The sequence below is a fragment of the Saccostrea cucullata genome, unplaced genomic scaffold, assembly GCF_032062105.1.
Source record: "Saccostrea cucullata isolate Sc308-1 unplaced genomic scaffold, CSIRO_AGI_Scuc_v1 ctg4885, whole genome shotgun sequence".
In the NCBI taxonomy this organism is placed as follows: Eukaryota; Metazoa; Mollusca; class Bivalvia; order Ostreida; family Ostreidae; genus Saccostrea; species Saccostrea cuccullata.
In genome coordinates, this window is record NW_026930602.1 from 1 (window position 1) to 22324 (window position 22324).

General features: G+C 31.5%; 1 protein-coding gene across 1 annotated transcript; it reads left to right on the forward strand.

The window, feature by feature from the left end:
- The first annotated feature begins 1002 nt into the window (after positions 1-1002).
- On the forward strand, positions 1003-21240 carry LOC134229235 (uncharacterized). Its single transcript, XM_062710942.1, has 8 exons — positions 1003-1017; positions 1627-1743; positions 16916-17105; positions 17974-18084; positions 19493-19556; positions 20040-20269; positions 20591-20665; positions 21230-21240. Exons 1-8 carry the CDS (start codon positions 1003-1005, stop codon positions 21238-21240), a joined length of 813 nt encoding a protein of 270 aa, XP_062566926.1.
- Positions 21241-22324: the final 1084 nt, after the last annotated feature.

Below are 22324 nucleotides of genomic sequence, written 5' to 3' on the forward strand. Positions count from 1 at the left end.
AAAGACATCCTTGGAGTGCACTGCAAAACATCCAATGCTGGTTGTTTAGCAGAACTTAAAAGACTACCACTTTGGTCCAAAATTTCCCTCTCAAGTATCAAATATTGGAATCACCTGAAAACTTCTGATTCTTTGGCCTTTAAACTTTACCAATCCACAATTAACTGTAATTCTTGGACTAAGAAATTATTTTCTATTCTTGATAATCTTGGATTCTCTAACATTACAAAATATACAGGTTCCATCCAACACCTTTTACCAAACATTAAACAAAGAATCATAGATCAGTGCACTCAAGAGCAAACATCAAAAATCTTTGGTTCAGAAAAACTTGATCTCTTCAAGAAAGTATACTCAGGAAAAAGAAGTCCTTATGTTGATTTACTCAAAAAAAGATCTGAGAGATCCTCTCTTAGTAAAATTAGACTAAGCGCACATAAACTTGCAATAGAAAGTGGTAGATATATTTCCACATCAAGAAATGAAAGATATTGTAATGTTTGTAATACTGGTGTGATTGAGGATGAAATACATTTTCTTTTTCACTGTAATTCTTACTCTAAGCTAAGAAACGCATTCTTTAGTAATATTTATAACATAACAAAGAAAAATATTAATCTTAGCAATGAGAAATATATGCTACAATTATGTATAAACAGTAATATACAAAAAGTCTTGAAAGTTACTGTTAAATATATCAGAGACTGTTTTGATCTTAGAAGTCAATTACTTGACAATTCTTGAAAAAATATGTAAACATTATTTAATGTTGTTCAGTGGGCCTTTGCCAATTATTGTAATTGTGTTTGTGCCAATAAAGTATTTGTATTTGTATTTGTATTTTATCTACATTTAAACCATTTTTCACATTAGCCATGTTTCATTAGCAAACTGATGTTTTACACTTACCTTTTCCATTTTAAGTATTCAAATCAATACAGGATTGAAACAGCTAGATCTTATCTTTTCTTTTGTCTGTGTAAGGCGCACGTGCGATGTAAAATGGCGAAAGTTACGGTGAGGCTGTATCATCAACACCCGTCTTTAATTTATCACGTGACAAAATTTTACACCATTTTATGATTTATCAGGCTTTCATATAAGTATGAAATTAATCAAAGTGAACACATGTGATAGTCAACAGCAGGAGCGAGCATCTGGCTTTCAATTGATAACAATCATATAACAAGCATGACGGGGGGGGGGGGGGGGTGGAGGAGGGGGGGGGATTAGCTAGCTGATAGATATGCAGCCGCACCGGCACTATATAATAAACATCTGTTAACAAATAAATTACTGTAATAAATATATTTGAATTATCGTACTATTGTTACTTGATTTTTTTTTTATAATAATCCATTGAATTCAATCAAATTAAATTTTTAGATTAAAAAAAAAAAGAAACAAAGGAAATAAACATACTTATAATAGGTATGCCGTACGTGTTTATCAAAATTGTTTTTCAAAAGTCTTGTTTCCATGTATTTTTTTTATTCTATTTATATTTTTATTTACTTATCTATGCATTTTGTTACAAATAAAAAAAAAAAAAAAAAAAAAAAAAGAAAAGGCTGCGTGTGAAAAATACTGGTACGAATTAACAGTTCAATCTTCATCTGTCTGTAGTCCGAGGCTTTCCGTATTGGGTCTGGTGTTACTGTTCTGAACGCTAACCCCGATAGTACATGGTATAATGGTAATACCACAGACAGCATTGAGAGCTGTAACCCCGTTAACTTTTTTGTCAGTTCAGAGCTGTAACTCTGTTCGCATCGGGTGAGTATGAAAATACAAACGTGATAGAAACAGCGAAAATACAGTATGGAAAATGTGTATTCAAAGTCAATAAAGTATAAATATTCTACTGACATAAATATCCGATCCCAAGTGGTAGATTATATTTTTAGACGGAAAATATCGATAAAATATGTCTGTTGCACATGCAATGCGATAAGCAGACATGATGATTAACAAACAAGATTTATTCAAAACATGTGTTAGTGTTAAAAATCGGTTGCTTATCGAAAAAAGTGGTGCTGATTTGTAAAACTTTATCTCCTCAAAGAAAAAGATAAAATTAAAAAACGGGAATTCCACAGCGCAGAATTGAATATTATATGTTAGAAAGGTCGTAGAATGGTTTCAGGAATTCAATTTTGCACGTTTTCAATATTTAAGGAATTGGTTCATTTAATATCATAAGTTATGTATATAACAGGTATGGAATATCTATTGCAACATGGAAACAAATAGATTAGAGGACTGACCTCTGAAGACTTTCTTAGCTTTTCATTTACCATGTTTGCTTAAATATGACTTCACTTGGTTTTAAAAGATGTTTAAAAATTAATGAAAATCATCTTTACATATTGCAGTATTGTTTTTCCGTTGGGTTTAGATATAAGAATTGTACAGAAAAAAGTTTCAACTACAATTTACCTTTTTCATAGGTATCAGTCACGTAACTGCGATATTATGTCTTAGTTTGATGGTTCATTTATAAAGATCTCATGGAATCTTATCACAGTCAAGAAGCTAAAATGGTTTTGTCTTAAGTTTACATCATGATCATTTCCACAATGAATCTCCAAAGGCATGTTACTCTGTTATGATACATGTATAATGATTTTTGTAATTTATTTTTTTTTAATCTGAGAAGGATTTTAATATATTTTGATGATTTTGAATTACTAAGATTTGGTATACAGTGTGTATGAGTGTTTAAAAAAAATTATAGGATTGATTAATAAAATGTCTGAAAAAGTAATGAACCTCCAAAGGCATTTAACTCTGTTGTGATATAACTATTTTTGCAATTTATTTAACTTAAATCTGGAGACGATGTCTGATATATGAGACTGATTAAAAGATGGTCTGAAAAAGTAATGATACTGGTTTATCAGCTGGGTTTGCAGCACATGAAAAAAGTGTAACGGTTGACTCTACAGAGGAGAGACCAAATATCCCTCTGACCTTCTTGTCGTCAGGTAAAGATTTATCCTCATTATACCAGGTACTAAAATATTTCAAGGTTTATCCTTTAAGTATTGTTCATGTACAAACCGCATCTTTATGGAAACATCGATAATGTTTAATGTATATGTCTTTTCTGCTTCTGCTCAAATTTCGTATCTTTCAACAAAAATTAAAAAAAGAGATATTCTAAGTTTAAATATTGCTATCTCTACATAAGGTTGGAAAAATTCAACTTTGCCTTAGTTCCGAAAAGTATCAACGTCATCATCAAATTTGTAAAAAAAAGAAAATTAAAAAAAAAAAACCATATCAATGAGTTTTTCGGGAAAATTACTTAAAGGTTCCGTTTGTCTGTCAAGTTCTCTGAGCTAAAATGTTTACAAAAAGGAGGTGCAGTTTGGGATTGACCAGTTCATATAACTTACTTAAAACGAATTACAGTATAATTTACTAGCAATTTCTTTAAAAATTGTTTCTATGTTCCATATATATATATATATGAATATTATAAAACCACTATATTAAATTACTATTGTATATTTCTTTAAAATATTAATCGGTTTCTTTCTTGTTACATTCTATTACTGAGTGTTATATAATTGTCAATAAATATAAACATTCCCTCTTTTTTCTTCTTAATTTTCTTTATCTCTTCATTTTGTAAAGAACAAGTACAATGTATTACTACTCAACAGGGCATCTGGAACCAATCCAACTCAAAATGTGTCAAAGATACGTCCCCCTCTTCACTGAAATTAAGATAAATAAAAATATTTCGACACACCATTCGTTTACATACTTTTCCTCTAATAACCCCCTTTTCCTTCTGAAATGATACTCGACGCATTTTTTTTTCACCATAAAAAAATCAAATGAATGAGACTGGGTTTTGCTTTCTAATAGTTGACCCGAGCTCCCTTAAATCAAATGAATTGTAATTTTCATAAAAATCGTCAAGTGTCAGTCATTCTTTTTTCTTATCACCTAAAATCTTTGAAATTTTAAGCTTTTTTTTTTAAATTACCTTTTTCACTATTCTCAAAAGCACTCCTTGGACATGCGGATTCAGATTTGCTCAAACAAAGGGTCATGTCTTATTTCAAGTGTAGATATATGTTATATTGAGAACTTGTCCCTGTAAATAATGTTTTCTTATCGACAAGTGTAAATTCAAAAGGATAAACTAAGGTCATATGTATTAGCTAAGGATGGGACTACCTGAAAGTTTTGCATCGGATACAATATATAAGTGAGTAAGTGAGTGTATATTGTCAAACGTCCCTCTCGAGAATTTTTCACTAATATGGAGTCTACGGTATATAAAGGGAATTAATCCTAAGAAAGGTCCGTCAAAAGATCAACAGTCTCGGTTAAAATACAAGTTGTACAAAATTAAATTTTTCCAATCATACTAGTGGTCTTTCGGAATTTGAGGATTTTAACAAAAATCTTATCCTTCATTTGCCACCATTTGATTTAAACATAAAAAAAAATGTAAAATGAGCCATGATAGTCAGATCAAAACTTCTAGTTTTATTGATAAATCAGCTGACGGTGATGACAAAAAGGTGGGAAATTACAGTGTATTTAATGCATGCAACCTGATTGATTGATTGATTGTACATTGTTTAACGTCCCTCTCGAGAAGTTTTCACTCATATGGAGACGCCAACACTTGCCGGTGGGGAGCTGCAAATTTTGTCCTATATTCGGCACTCATGGTCATTGAGCAGGGAGGGATCTTTTTCATGCCAGCACCTACTGCGACACGGAACCACGGTTTATACGGTCGCATCCGAAGGACCGGTCTCTACGTCCCACAGTGGGATTCGAACCCGCGACGAAAGGATTGACTCCTTACTTTGCGATTCTAGAGCAGACGCTCTAACCACTGCGCCACGCGGGCGACTGCATGCAACATGAAGAACTTACCAATGGATTAAGATAAAATGGAATGTCGTTTTTCTTGTCCTCTGCAAGGGCTGCATAATTGGTATATACAGTGTATGGTAACCAATACAATACAGACACGCAAGGACGATCACCAAGGTCAAGGTCACACTTTTTTCACCAGCATTTGCAGGGGTCAAGGACATTCGAGGCTGAATATTAGCATGGTGTCTGATGTTTGAATATCCGATTATGACAGAATACCTATATAGCCAACGGATTGTTTCCAATTTGTTTAACAATGTGAATAAAAATTGGTTGTCCATAAATGGGATATTTGGGCCCACACTGTAAAGTTTTTTCATTGAAAATGGGGTTTGATTGATTGATTGATTGATTGTATATTGTTTAACGTCCCTCTCGAGAATTTTTCAATCATAAAGAGAGGTCACCGTATGCCGGTGAAGGGCTTCAAATTTTGAACATTACTCGGCACTCAGGACCATTGAGCAGTGAGGGATCTTTATCGTGCCAACGCCCGCCGCTGACACGGGGCCTCGATTTTTAAGGTCTCATCCGAAGTACCCGCAACTTTCACTTCAAAATGCCGAGCGCATGGCGAAGGAACAGTTGCTACCGAGATGCGAACTCACGACATCCCGATCACGGAGCGAGCGCTCTATGGGGTTTGAAATGAGGGTGTAAATACCGAATACAATGGCATAAATCCAGGCTGCACCACAGGCTTTTGGATCGCTTAAAAAAATTGTGTGTGTAGAAAAAAATAAAGGTACTGAACTCTTTCACTGGGTACCTAATTTCGCTAATAAAATATTTTTTATTCTAATGCTCTAAATTTCTACTTTCTAGTTACGTCTATTCATAGATAAACATTCTTCGATTCTACCAAAGCTCATTCCGAAATTCCATATATTTCTTGAGATATTCTGAAATCAATTTTAAAAATTACCTACTTCTGTTACTCGACATTAGCTTGTGCCCCTGGTCATTCACATGTAAACAGACGGTGTTTGAAGTGCGGCGAAGAGCTGCATAGTATTTGCAAAATCTTTCATCAATTTAAAGTTGATTTCTTACGCCAGATTGTAATGTTAAGTCCGTAATAATATTCCTTTTGCGAAAAATTAATTTGAAAACGTCTACATCAACAACTACCGCCATGATGATTATGAATGTAAATGAAGCCATGGCAGAACGAATTTTTCCCGGAATGCCTTAAATACCTTTCGATTTTCAAAACAATTAGGCCGCTAAAATGTTGTTTATGACTTAGTTACACCATATGATCAAATTAAAGAAAAACCTTGTAAAGCTCGAATGCAAATGAGCAAATATTCATTGAGTTTAGAATAAATTCCGGGGAAAATTTGTCCTGTCGTTCCTGCTTTACAATTAGTGAAGGCCCAAGCTGATGTCGAGTAAAAAAAATTAAGGTCAATTTGGGAATTTATTTGAGAATATCTCGAGAAGTCAAAGGAATTACGGAATGAATTTTTATGATGATAGTAATGAAGATTGTTTAGATTTAAATAGATATGGATAGAAAGTAAAATTGTAAAGCATTTAATTTAAAAGGATTTTATTGGCGAAAGTAGTTACCCCATGAAAAGAGTTCCATACCTTTATTTTTTTTTTTACAACACCTCAATTTTTTTCTAAGAGATCTAAAGGCCTGTGGGCTGCACCTATCATAATCACAAGACGAAGGACCATCTTTAAGCAATCGCTTAATGGTAGCTTAATGATGACTTAATGGTGGCTTTTAGAGGTTATTTCCTATAAGCCACCATTAAGCTGCAATATATAGGTGCTTAATATCCAAACTTCATAAAGTTACCATAAAAGCACCCTTAAGCTAAGGTTAATGATGGCTTAATTGCCAAGCCTCATTAAACCACCTTTAGCATCCTATATCAAATCTTTAAACTTACTTGCTAAGTTCTTTCAATATCATTTACTCAAAATCTTATTCTATTCATAACTTTGTTTGGATCGTCATTTCTATATAGCATTTTTTTCAACATGCATAAACTCGGGCACTGAGAGCAAAGCCAGCTTATAACCACAGCGGATGCTCCCGGTGTCTAGTAAGTATTTATTTAAAAAATCATATACAGTAATAAGTCAATAAGACATGTTTCATCATAACTGTATATGATTTTTTTTAAATAGAAAAAATATTACATGTGTTGCTTTATTATTACTGTATATCATGTTTTAAAATTTATAATTATTATACACCGGGAGCCCTTTTTAATAATATTTGATTTTTAATAATAATAATGAAATATTTAATTTTTTTCACTATCAATAATCAGTTTATTTAAACACTTGTTCTTAAAATTTTAATTATCCATGGATAAAAATACAAACTGCTTTAAAAAAGAAGGTATATTTTCTTTTATTTGTGGAAAACAACGTTCTTCTACAGAATTCGTAGGGATATAAAGTCACGTTTTCATGAACAAAATTTCCAGGTTTATTTTTCTGAGGGGGGGGGGGGGGGGTTGCTAGAAGCTAGGTACCGGTATAAAAAATGTTTAGTTTTCAAAGATTGATCATTTCATCATGAATAATTCGATTTAATTCGTGGTAAAATGTCAGTAATTTTTTTTAAATAATGCGGCGGTAAATATCTGTCAAAATATACTAATAGTCTGTCTTCAATGATTGTTATTTCAAAAAAGATTTTCAGACGAACTTCAGATTAATCATGAAATCCGATCAAAATTATAAACATTGAGAATCGGGATAATATTAACAGAATAACAGTGTACAGTACCGTATAACGGGTATTTTTTACGTGCTGCTAATTTTTACTAATTTTTACGAGTCTTATAAATCTGTAAAATTTAAACGCGTAAAATTTCAATTTATCAAACGGCTCGTGTAAATTTTCAACATCGTGTGTGTAAAAGTAAAGCTTATTGTCATTAAGCTCACTCCCTGGAGGTTATATAATTAGTGTACTGCTGGTATTTTGAGCACTTTTAAGTCAATTATCAATTGGAATCATACAAGTAATCTCAATTAACTTGTATAAATAATACAACATCGTCAATTAATTAATCAGTTAGAACTACCTGGTTACTCTTTTTTAAGTATTTTTACGAGACGCATAACTTCTGATAATGACTTAATAATTACAGATCTTTCAATTATACCCGTGTTTTCAATCTTTTACACTTTCTTCTGTTTCATGTGCTTTGAATAAAAGATCGACTTCTTGTATATTTTCACTTTAAATATGAAAGTTTGACTTGTCTCTCTTTGTTTTTGGTAAATACCAGACGAGCACGTGGTGTGTCTAGTAGCTATGTGTTTTATAAAATACGAATAAATGAAGGGTACATTGCTCATGTATCTAAAGGTAAATTATTAAAAAATGCATGTACATACATTAGGTAATTTGTTGCATTGTTTATATTGTTATAATTTAATCTCTCTCTCTCTCTCTCTCTCTCTCTCTCTCTCTAACATCGGGTTTTTCGGACACATAATTTGTACGTAAACACATTCAAAGTGCTAACAATCAGTGATCTGGAATTTTACATTTGATGATTTAAAATTTTACGGACATGTTCAATTCGTAAAAAATTAACGCGTAAAAATTTAAATCACTCTTTTTTGACCAAAATTCGTAAAAAATTACAGCAGTAAAAATTACCCGTTATACGGTATGCATGTATCGACTGGCCATACAAAAAGACCTTAATTAAATGTGCCCACATCAGCCCACATTAAACTTACAGGAAACTATACATACACAGCGTACAATGACAGATTTTGATGATCAATTATTTTTACAAAACTTAAATTTACTGCAAGCATATAACAAATTAAAAATTATGTTTCTTTGTAAAAGGACAACTATTTTGATACAATAAGATACAATAATAAGAATTCAAACTGAAAATGATATTCTAAAAAAGGTTTATGTAAACGTAACTATTACGCAAGTATTGTTACTAAATTTTAGACACAAAAACTGTTAATATCCACAACATATTTAAAACAACTAGAATTTCGAATACCAGGTCGAAAGACATTTACACGTCAATAGTTTCCAAATTGTCCTGTATTATCAAATAACAAAAGTTACTTCCATTCATACGTATATCGACTCCAAAAATCCCAGTGAGCTTGAAATAGAAAGATACCATAGATTTGTACAAATCAATTTCATAGTTGGATATTTTTACATGTACCAAACAAAAAACGTTAGCCTAAAAAAAAGATTAATGATAAACGTGATGTCTTCTTTCGAATTGCCTGCATCCCTTGAAGATTAGTCCCTGCATAGTGAACAGTTATTGATTTAATTTTAAATAAAATCTCATCTAAAAGCAAGCAGTTAGACGTTCCTTAGATATAATTACAATGTAGCATCCCTCACAGTCGTAATGGACTTTTAACTTCCTTTTACAGTTGACGGTTTACTTGGACATTTCAGCTGTAACTCCGTATCATGTTCAGAATTGCAGAATTGATAATAAGGAAGGATTTGGAGATAAAGAACAGTATTTAAAATAAAAAAAGTCTTAAACTCAAAACAATACAAAATAGAAGCAGAGCAAACACGAACCTCCAAAACTTGTCGCATATCTGCGGTGATTTTCTTTGATCTTTCTGTGGTGATATATCCCATATCACATATGCGATAATACTTTCCACGCCCCTTCATATATCACTGCAGGAGGCAGAAATCAGGTCATGAGAAGAAAAAACTGATTCTATTTCACAAGTTCATAACCACAGGAAAATGAACATGTATAGCTATTTCTTAGCCTTTAACTAAATTTAAATACATGTATTTAACTCGGTCTAATGTTCCCAGTCGTTCAAAAGATTAATCCATTTTGAAAATTTGAAACTTACGGTAAAATCTCCAAACTTTTTATCGTTAAACTTCTTGCTATTTGTTTCTGTGATTTCATATCTGTCGAGTGCCTGGCTCAAAAATAAATTGTCAAAATCTCAAAAACTCAGTTAAAAACTCAAAGTCAAATTCACCAAGAACGTCCGACATGTTGAAGAGCTAGCTTGAAATGAATCTTCTTTTTATTATTGAATTTTGACACTCTCAATGAAATTTACGTCATCACACATGCGACAAGTTGCTTACATCATAGATGCCTCGTACTATTGGTTATATCGTTTTCATGGGGCGTGGAAATCTCGGGCGCTCCGCGCCCTCGATTTCCACGCCCCATGAAAACGATATAATCAATACTACTCGGCTTCTATGATGTAACCTATACATCAGAGGTGGAATCAAGTGCTATTGAGTAGTTAGCATCCGCTGCTGACCGGTCACACCCGCCGTCTGCTCCTTGACATGATCGGGAAATAACGGAAAAATCCGTTGTCAATTCAGTGTATAAATAAAGGACTAAGTATTAATATGAAAATTGTCATTCATATGATAAATTGTATTTGCTGACAAGGTCATTGTATCGACCATTGGAGTTTTATGAAGAGACTTACTTTTACAATTGACGACTGACTTTTACAATTTAAACATAGACAAACTCCAATCACTAAAATTTAAAAGTCAGCTGTCAAATGTAAAAGTAAGTCTCTTCATAAAACTCCAGTATTTACATTTGTAAATATTTCCTTTATATAACACTATTGCAAGCAATTTGTATCTATAACTGTATTAATACCGGTACGGGGTCTAGAGGTCATAGATTTGCGTATGGATAAACGTTCGACTTGATTTCACAGTGACGTCATAAAAGGTCGACGGACGTTCACTGGATTACAAAGATGCTGTTTGGTTTAATTAAGCATTTCACGAAAATCACAATCAAGCAAATATGAAATATAAATAAGTCACAAATGTAAATATAATTGATAAGGATCATTTTTAAACATATATTGGACTATAAATACAGTATCCGCATCGTTATTCTTTACAGGATACACGATACGATAGGATACACGCACGATAGGACAGGATACACGCACGATAGGATAAACGCAAAACACGATAAACGCAAAACACGATACACGCAAAACACGATACACGCAAAACACGATAGACCTGATAAACGGTCTTCACAATAGGATAAAAGCAAAACCTGATAGGATTGTTTCAAAATGCGGAACGTGTTCTGACAAAACGAAAAGATTATTTTGTTTATTTACTGCAACATTTTAATTTAAATACTTGCAGAGCTTCAAATATAAATTATTAAGTACATTTAATTATTATAATAAACTAACTTGAGATCTCTGTGGTAATTTCACAAAATTTGTTTATTTATATAAAAAAAATTGACAATGATTAAATGAATTAGGATGAAATGGAGACTGTAATTCTTTTTTTAAAAATTTCTTCTCAATTGTGTGAATTTACGATTTAGTGTTAATGTTGAAATTCTCATCTTAAGGTTGAAATATGAATCGTTTTATTATAGATATTTAAGCATACATTTACATGTAATTGTTGCACAAAAATCCCTAACATGATTATGTACCGTTTCTCACGGGTACTATTATAAAATTTTGAAACTCTATAAAAAGACTTATTATTTTTGAAAAATTTACATTTGAATTGTTTATCTAATAAGTTTATCTACAAGTACCAAGTTATTTCACGGAAGAAATTTACACAATAAATTAAATATTTGTATTTAATATCTAAAGATTACAATCGGCGATGTATCCAAAAGTCGCAATTGAATATTAAAATCTTAGAGAAAAAAAATACAAGTAGAAAACCGGCCGAAAGAAAGGTTCAAAGAAACAGCTTTAATGAAATAAATAAATTTAACATGATGGATCTTTCAAGAATTTAATAGTTCAAGAAAATTAATTTAATAGAAATCTAGATAATTGTTAATATAATGGTGCTCTGCATTAATACATTTAAACTATGTCAACAGAATATGAATCTCCTACAACTGCACTTGTACATATACGTTTACGCTAAGCTCTCACTTATGTACATGTAGACATTTATATATCAGATACTGAAAACTTCCTATTAATTAAAGAGTATTGAATGGTGAAATACAAAAAACACAAAAATTAATCAACAAATATTAAAAGAGTGACATGCGACTTTTCTGACTAAATAATTACAAGTCATTGCTACTTAGCTTTGTGTGTACTGTTTCTAATAATAACAAAAAATAGGTTTAAGTCGGCAAATGAATTATTAAACCCTGAAAATCATTTTAGACCCGGTAATCTAATATGAGGCATATTCGAAGGGCGGGATGTTAAAAATCCGTAACCAATTTAAAAATAGAAACAAGATCTAACCAAATAGCCAAATATAATATTGAACTCTTAAATAAAGTTATATACGTACATGTATGGAATTAAATCGATTAATATTATAAATTGATTCGGTGTATTTACTTGTCTTGCATGGTCACGGCGGAATCAGACGACTTCTTTTGTTTTATTATTATAGTAAGATACCGTAAAAAAAAAAATCATGCGAGCTAATTTTCATAGTTTAGAATGTTAGAACTACATGTATTTCATCCGTTTCTACGATCAATGAAATTGTTTCTTAGAATTAATTTGACCCCGTTACATAGAAAACCCGATGATCCGAAAGTCCATATACCACAAGTACAGTTTTTTTTAAGTTTATTAAAAGACGTATTTACATAAGCATAATGGAACCATTGTACAAAATGAAATAAATCAGCGGATTGAGTTTAGGGACTTCATTTCATTAAATTGATTTATTTGAATTTTTATTTAAAATTCAAGCAAAGAGATAATTTTTTTAATCCATAAATCGTACAATTATTTAATAGATTTTAAATTATATCTTTGATAAGTTTGTTTACACAAGTTAGGAACACAATCCCGAGAATAAATAGATGCGTTTCATGAGAACCAGGTAGTATTCGAGGTTACTAATTGACCCCAGGTGAGAAATCAGTAAAGGTTTGGTGACGATGATCACACACACGGTCCGAGGTGTCAGTTAGGGGAGAAGGGGGAGGGGGTGTTGACCGCACAGGAAGGCAGTGTGCTGATTAGAGAGCCACACATACGTGTCAGTTTTCTGGTATGGAAAGGTCTTCTATTTGTCACCCCGATGGATTATATTTTCAGTTTATTTTCACGCCGAAAAAGGTAAGTTGTTAAAAAACATAATGTTTTTCCTTGTATACATTAATTTAAAATTTGAACGTATACGGCCAAAATTGGTGTTAAAATCATCTGGATTAATGTCTAATGTTTTATTATTTTGTAACATGATGACTTTAAATAATTTTGTATACATGCAGCTTAAAGGCGTAAACATATTACTTATATTATCAGACGATAAATAAGGGGAAAAAAGAATATTGCATGAAAAAAGATACATATCAATATCCTGCTTATTATTCATTTATTTGCTTTTTGGATACGCATACACCGTAGCTTACCAAAAATCTTTCTCCAGTAACTCTTATTCATTTAAGAAAACCATATTAAAAATATTTAATTTTGAATAAATAATTCATACAATTCGATAAATTATTTTAAAAAAAAAGACCGGTGATCTATTATAATTTTAATTCCGAAAAATATAGTTACTGTTTAATTTTTGACAATCAATCTCTACTTTACCAAGATATAATTATTTTGTTTATTTAATTATTAATTAATTGATTAATTTATTCATGAAATACGCTATTTATTTATTATTTTCCTTCTACGCTTTAATATTTCTTTTAAGGATGAAAAAGAAAGGGATAAAACTTTCTTTTCTCCTTTTTGGTTGAAGTAATCTTATTTTAGTTAACAAAACGAAAAAGAAACTCGGAATAGCTCAGTTGTTTCTTTCTATAGTAAAAAAATAAAAAGCGAGGGTTCCCGAATGTACACGATAAACGCAAAACACGATACACGATAGAACCTGATAAACGATCTACACGATAAACGCAAAACACGATAGAAAACGCAAAACCTGATAAACGGAAAACACGATACGATAGGATACGATAGGATACACGCACGATACGATAGGATACACGCACGATAGGACACGATAGAATTGTAAAGAATAACGATGCGGGTACTGTACCAACCCTTATTTATATCCCGTTAGATGTTTTTTTTTTAAATGATACCTTATTTCTTAATAAAACTTACGAAATGATGATTTAAACGAGACTGCTGATATTCTTGTTTCATCAATTTGCTTGTCAATAATTTACCTTGTTGTAGAAATTTTTCTACAATTTTTACAATACGTAGAGCATGTTCTTGCGTACCGAATTAACTATGAAATAGAAACTCCGTATGCAGTTGAGGAAGGTATATTGCTGTATAAGTATTAAATAAGAAATTCTTTCTAGTGTCCATTTGTATGATGCTAGGGGCACTAACTTATAAGGGCTAGAATGTAAGGGTAGATGGTTGTCGTTTTCTTCAAGGACAACTAATATGTGCTTTGAAATAACCCGGAAGAGAAGTGATGTTTTCTTCAAAGACTACTTATACTAATATGTGCTTTAAAATAACCCTTTCCTTTTGATGAATTAAGTGTTCAGGTAAATATTTACATCGTAAAAGAGCTTCCATGCATTTTTCTAGTGTAAAAGTAAGCCGTCCAATGTAAATATCAGCGCTCCTCGCAAAAGTCCAAAAGAGGTAGTAAACCTTGAAGTACTTGACCACTATGCTTTACAAATTTTTAACATATTGTGTCATGTCTAGCATTGGATCAGAAATACATTCCGTTTCTTTTCGGGTACCTATGAATGATTTCAAGATCATTTTAAATCAATGCCTTTTAAAAAAGTATGAATATTGATTGAAATCTTTGTCAATCGAGGTCTGTGTCATACTGTGAAGTTTGAATTTACTGGAGCAGAACAGTACATGCAATATTTATAGCATATTGTTGTCATGTTTTATAAATTTGAAATTTCGATTTAATGCCAAGATGTTTAAAAAGGTACAAAACGATATCTGCTCAAATATCTAAGATTTTGAGCGTCGTCCCTTTATTCTACTCTGTATACACAAATTTAAAAAAACAACTTATATTAGCAGGTGTCCTTTATACAGGGTATTTAAAATTTGGGTATAATCAATGGGTTGATGTCCGGGTCTCGGATAAGCTATTGCATTGCAGGCAAATTACCTCCTCTTTCAATTTATTCTTAGCTTGAATCCTGAATTAGTTCTGAAACTTTTAAAATTCTTTTCACTCTTTGAGAAAAATGGTCTTTTTGTTACCTGACTTTTAATCAATATCTGATTTTTGTTTCTTCCGCCTGTTCACTCGTAAACCGTGCACAGTTAACTAGTGAAGCGATTCAATGATTTCTGTTGTTTGGAATTCGGTTGTGATCCGCCATATTAAATGTGCAGGGCCGTCTGTTTCTATGGCGTTTTGGACTATTTTTCAAGCTTTTTAGTTGCAAGAAATGAACACAAATGTCTACAAGAATAACAATCAAATGAATGGAAAATGGAATGTCGCTCGATAAATGTTTATGTGTGGATTTTGTTAACAGCACTGGCATGCTGGGTAATAAAATGTGTAAGTTTATATTTTGTATATTTTTACGGAAAACAATAAATTTAACATCTGATATGTACAATATCATAAGCTGAATCTTTATGGCTTAGACAAAATATTGGTGTGAATTGCTTTATTTACAGAAGTTTCTAGATTATACAGAGAATTCACATATAAACAGGTTCCATTGGTATTTAATGTTCATTCTCAACATTCAGTTTCATGAATTACATAATTCTAAGTTTATAATAAATCAACTTGTCAATATACCTATAAATAATATCAATACACTTGTCAAGATAAGAGAAATATCAATGAATTCTTCAATCCTACCATTCTATCATGCAACACATAATTCTTTCGTTGATTTATACATTGTATTGTGCAAGAGTTATTCCTTTCATGAAAGCATTTTATAAAACGCGTAGTAGTTATTTGCATGAATTCTTTTGAATCTAATTCTAAACTTTTTTGCATAGCCACATTGTTACAAATATGCAGGATATATAAAACTAATGCTTAGGGTACGGTGGTGTTATTTCGAACGATTAATTTTTTGTACTTACATGTATGATTTGTTAAGGTATGTCATTGTTACATAATGCTACTGGATAACTTTTACTGGACCCTTTTACCTTTGAAATACCTTTTATATTTCAAATTACATCGATTTTTATTGGTCACAATATGAATTAAATGCGTTCGAATTACAAGATATGTATGTTGGGTAATTTCGACCGCACAGGGGGTATTTTCGACTGATAACCCCTATACAAAGGAAATACATGTAATTTGCGTTAGCTCAAGTCTAGTAAAAAAAATATGAATATATTTTTTTTCTCCTGTGCAGCATAAAAGATCGAGGAAAAAACTGAGGTGCCAAAAAGTTTTTTTTTTTCGGAAATGTACCTAATTCGAAGCCATTGATTGCACCAGATATGTCCCTGACGCCGATTTGACAATTGGTTAAGGCATGCTACAAATGTAAATGTACATGTATTGGGATAACTCCAGCCGATTTCTGTTCAGCTTATCCGCAATGTAATTTGTAAAAACTAAATACTATGAATAAAAGGATATAATTTTTTTTTCAAAATAAATAAAATATTTGATAAATGTCACGTCAGGGATATCCACTAATTGTCTTTCCATACAAGTTTTTTTTTCTGAGGCCCAGTGGCAAAAATATACTCGTCTGTAATTTTCGGGTGATAAAGCCTATTCTTTGATGTAATTTTCCAATAACGATCTTAATAAGGCTCATGGTAATAAAATCATTTTGGACACAACCTATTAAAATACGTTTTCTTTGTGCATAACATTAATGTTGATACACAACTATACGCCATAAACAAAAATATGTAAGGTATTTATGAACGGTCGAAATTAACAACGTGGTCGAAATTACACTACCGTACCCTAGTAACAATTTGATAAATTGAAGCGTATTGAAGTGGAAAACCGCTGCGTTTGAATAGAACGTTTGTGTTTTTTTTTTATTAAGATTCAAATTTGCAATCCATTTCTCATTATAAGGGTAAACTGGACGGTTTTTCATTCCCTGTGTACACTACAACATCATGTCCCAGGAACCAATCAGGATGGAGAAATAGGTCACATGACATAAACTGTACAGAGAGTAATGGATACATGTGTATACCTAACGAGAACATTACACAGCTGTTGGAGTTTTGTTACAGACATCCAAGGATTCCTATTGAAAAGTGTAAAACATTACTGGCAATTTAATCTTAAGCTTATTTTAGGAAAAATCTAACACTTAGTCTAAACTTTGTTGTCATTATTAAATTATTGATAGTTATGATTTATAGTCCAGTATACTAACTCAGTATACTAATTGAATTCTTCTAGTTTGATGTGATGATACATTAATTATTGATTGTATGTGAAAACATGAGTTTTTTTTTAGCTCTACAGGTCAGGAACCGGAGAGCTTATGCGATAGCAGTGTATCCGTCGTCCGTCTCTCTGTCTGTGCGTAAACAATATCTCGAAATTCTTCTCCTCTTGCAGTTTTGGTCTCGGTTCAAAATAGCTTTGCACACACCACATGTTTACTGCGATAATATTCATAATTATCTATATCGGTTTTGATTTCGATGAACAGTGTTGCCATGGTTTCTTAAAATAGTAGTTTCTGTGAAAGTCTTTCAAACTGCTACTGGAGAAACAGCTTTAGTCTGATTTTAATATAAAGTGGCATGTAAGTAGTCTACGCTGAGATACATAATAATTCTTGTCTTTATCGTTTTTTTATTTGGATGATGCCACGGTAACTAAAATAGAAAATTCTTAAAATTCTTTTTAAAAGCAACTCCTATAGTTGAAGTCTTATTACAATCTTGCCACAAAAGACTTAAAGGATCATTATTCTCTTTATTGCTGTTATAAAGTTTCTAGTCCCAACAGCTACATTTCTCTCCCATTGTTATAAGTAAAAATCAGTAGAGCTAAAGTCTCGACAGAGAATTCTGGTTTTTATTTTAAAAATAAATGTCTCCCGACGTTTGTTCATTTATAATTAATGATAATAATACATCTAAAGCATTATAGATTGAAACATTTTCTTTTAGATATTTGTTTGATACTAAAGAAAACAACGTCTCTTGTTGAAGCCTACAGCTGTAAACAATTTAGAAATGGGTGTCCAGATAAGCAGTACTGGAGTAATGAAATCTTCCAATGTACGTTTTATACGTACACGAGGGTATGTTTAGGAAGCATATAAGTCATTGCTTGGAAAATTTAGACTAATTTGAAGAAAATTAAGTCTTATAATTTAACAAAACCGCTGATAAACGTAAACTATTATCATCTATTGCATAAAGGTAAAAGAGTGTCTAACGCAAAGACGTGCACCACCACCATGGCATCACGTTACTTCTATTAAAAGCAAAAGCTTCCCTTATAAAAAGCAAACAGAAAAACAATACCCCGGAGTTCAATAATTATTCTTTGAATGAATAGTATAGTTGAAAAACATATTATGTTGCCTAAAAAGTGCTGCTAGAATCCGAGTGTCCCATCGGTAAACCTTGATTAACTATTTTCAATCATACTGTTTTCTGAAATATTCGGGGTATTTTTTCATTAACGGATACATATGTCATACATTTTCTCAAAAAGTTGCATGAAAAAAAGCTTTTCAAATACTGTAACCATGGTAACCCTATCAAATACTTTTTACCCATGACCTTGAAGTTTGGCCTACCTGAAAAATAATTACATTGTTTTAAATTCATCATTTTGAAAGAATTCGTATCATACATGCATGTATATTATTACCTATGATTAGTCTTTTCCAAATAAATTATGAATCTGTGACCTTGACCTTGAAGCTTAACCTACTTTTCAAAATGTTGCATTTGCTTATACCTTTTGATTGAGGAGAGATATGACTTTCACAATTTTTTTATTGACATGTACATTACTCTTAAGAATTCAAGATGTTTTGCGGCTTGCTATGATTTTTTATCCTATGATGTTGATGTTTTACCTAATTTTCAAATATTTAACACTTTTAAAAGATTATCAGGCTACTGATTTGACACCCCCCCCCCCGAGGCAAAATCAAAATACCGAAACCTTACTGCACATCTACATGACACCACCAACCATCTCCCAAAAGATTATTAGGCTGCTGAGTAAAATACAGAAGGCGTTCAGGGAAGACGGGGCTTTAAGCGAAAAAAAAATTTCGACCCCCATTTGACCCCCCAGGGTAAAATCAAAATTCCGAAACCTTAACGCACATCTATATGACACCACCAACCATCTCATCAAAAGATGATTAAGCTATTGTGTAAAATGTAGGAGGAGTTCAGGGAAGAAAAGTGTGACAGGCGGACGGACTTCTGGACGGACAAACAGACTGACAGACGGACGGACATGAGTAACAACAATATACCCGAACTTTCTTTAGAAAGTGTGGGTATAAATAATATTGAGTATTTAAATCTAGAAATATCTTTAAGAAATAAAATTGACTTATTATTTAAATACGTATACTTAAGATTTAATGTTAAGCATATGATATTTCTTCGAATCATTTTTTATTTAAATTGTATATCATTAAATAATTTCATTTTAAAGATCCAAGTTGCCTATCTATTGGAAGTAGATGTTTTCTTGATGAGCCTCTCTGTAAAAATGAAGGGTATGTTATTAGTATTTCATTGTGCCAGGAGAAATAATATGAAAAAAAAAATAAAATAAAAAATCATTTAATAATTACTCATAGTTAAGTTCACTAGGCTCTTATTAAATTTCTGTTCTATTTCATGTTGAAAAGTGTCAAAGGTAAAGAAACCTTTTATTTCTAAAATTTACATGTAGAAAAGATTGTTCTTATGTAAGTAAAAGATTCCTTACATACATTCTATTATTCTCTCTCTCTCTGTCTCTTCCTACATATCTCTGTACATCATGTGTGTGTGATTGAGATCAATTTCTGTTTAAGCCACAGTGCAGTACTTTTGTGTCCAAAGAAAATTAATTTTCATAAAGCTCAAAGATTACATATAATCATATATAAGACGGTCCTGTTATATTGGTTCTTACACAGTTACAAAATATGCAGGATAGACTGATTTACAATTCATGCAGATTCAATTAGAAATGTTTTTTTTCTGTTGAATAGAATTGCTACCATTGGACCTTTAGAAACCAAAATCACTCAAGGTACAACAAACGGCTACTTTGGATCGACCATCTTGAATACAAGTTTAGGAAGTACCCCCATCCCAGATATCGACAGAAATTATACATGGGTTTGGATCCTAGTTATAGGAGTATTTGTGCTGATTGTATTCACACTAGTATGCGCGATTATATTCATCCTCAGAAGAAGAAATCAGGAGACTGTAGGCGGTGAAGACTTTTATATAAACATAAACTGTATATATTTTTTTCTGAAATGATAAAATATAACATAAGCTAGAACATTTAAGTTACTTAGATAAATAGAGTAGCTAACTTTTAAACTAAAGTATGAGGACGTATTTATTTCGATTTTGAACAGATTCATCTAATTAAAATGATTATTATTGATAGGTTTTAAGTTCAAACTTGTACTTTATTAATAGCATATTTGTCAATAAGGGAAATAACAAAGGAATATACATGTCTAGTTTAAATTAACACTTCAATGATTCTGTACAGTCCTTCTCTTATTTTTCTTTTGAATTGTAGAGGGGCAAAAGGAGGAGGAGGAGACAATTCTCCTTAAAATGAACAGGTCGGGAGAAAGAGAATTTTTGAACACAGGTAAATGTTATTTTCATGTCATTTACAGTATAAAATTGTGAATGTAAAATACAATATTCACATTTTCAGTGTTTGTCTACAAAACAAACAGTGAAATTGATTTGAACACTTTTTTGTGTATACTCAAAATAGAAATATACCCGAAGAGCCATGCGTTAACATGAAGTCACAAATGAGGTTGCAGCGACGTTAGTAAAAATGCGACGATATAGGGTAGCAAGGAATTCAAATACTGAGTAAATTTTAGTTGCTTTCAAGCATGTAAAATATGTAAATAAAATTACATTAAAAAAGTTTCGTGTGCATTATTGGTGTGTGAATCACACAGACTTACATGTAGTCATATATATATTCAATAAACTTTTTATTTCTATTTTATCTTAATATGCCTACCTGACAAATCTGTATGAAAGAAACACCAATAACGCACACATAAGTTAAAGATATTCCTTAAATAACTTTATCATGTGCCTCTGTTTTAGATAGCGCTTACATTTTCAAATTATCAAATTTTCTCGCTGCCCTATATCGTTATACTTTAGAATTTAATTAATATCTCTGTAGCCCTATTGTGATACCATTTTAGCGCGAGTTTTTCTATGTATATTTATATGTGTGAGTGTAAAACAAAATAGCAAATCAACTTCATAATTGGTTATGTAGAAAAACATAGTAAACGTGAATTTTAATTTTTCAGAAACAATGTGCTTTATATTTTACTGCATGTATATTGTCCTGTTTTATTAATGGTTCAAAAGTTATGTCAGAAAGGTATCTCTTTTCGCAGTGCTCATTTAATTAACCAATACGTTTGGTGTAATAGTAATGCTCCGCCTTTCAGTGCCTTTTATTGGAAAGACATCTAAATTTAACATAAACAAGATAGCATAGTACTTGTTTATCTTACCGATTTTGACTTCTGTTACATCTCGTCAATGATAGGAAACTAGAAAAAAATTTGAAGATGAGAATGTTAATAACTTCTATTGTATATATTATAATCTAGAACAACAAATGCATATAGTAAATAATTAATTTGTTTGTAGAAGAAATTCCACTCATAGAGTATAAAGATGAGATAAAGGAAAGTGAAGGGAACCAAGAGCTGAATGAGGAATCTTTACTTTTGCCGGCAAATACAAAAGCATTGGACGAAGAATATAGATTTGGAGACAGATCTACATGTTTGTTATTTTCTAATTCATAAGTCCAAAATGTATTATATTATGATTGCTAGATTACTAGTAGTAGATTACTTCGGGTCATGTCTGACGGAATACAATATTAGGTTTGTGAACGTGTAACAGAAATATTTCATGCAAAGTTTATCATCACATAATTCTTTAATAAAATGTATACAAAACCACGAAAACAAGACAAGTTCAATCTTAAACTGAGATGAATATATTTTACCCTTAATTTTTCGTCAATAATCATGATTGAATTGATAGCAAAATTTGAGAAAATTATTCTGCCCTGCACCATATATGCCCAGTTGAACATGAAATGTATTAAAACACGCTAAGGATTGTTTTCAAAATCATTGAAATTATTCAAAAATTCTAAGACAAAGGTTTCGGGTTTCAGTATGCTGGAACTTGAAAAAAGTTTTAAAACCGGCTTCATTATGAATGTAGTAAAAACTAAAAATTCTTTACA

Coding starts and splice junctions, on each gene's coding strand:
- LOC134229235 (XM_062710942.1), top strand. Junction 19,557..20,039: donor CCTCTCTGTAAAAATGAAGG/GTATGTTATTAG, acceptor TCTGTTGAATAG/AATTGCTACCATTGGACCTT. Junction 20,270..20,590: donor AAATCAGGAGACTGTAGGCG/GTGAAGACTTTT, acceptor TTTGAATTGTAG/AGGGGCAAAAGGAGGAGGAG.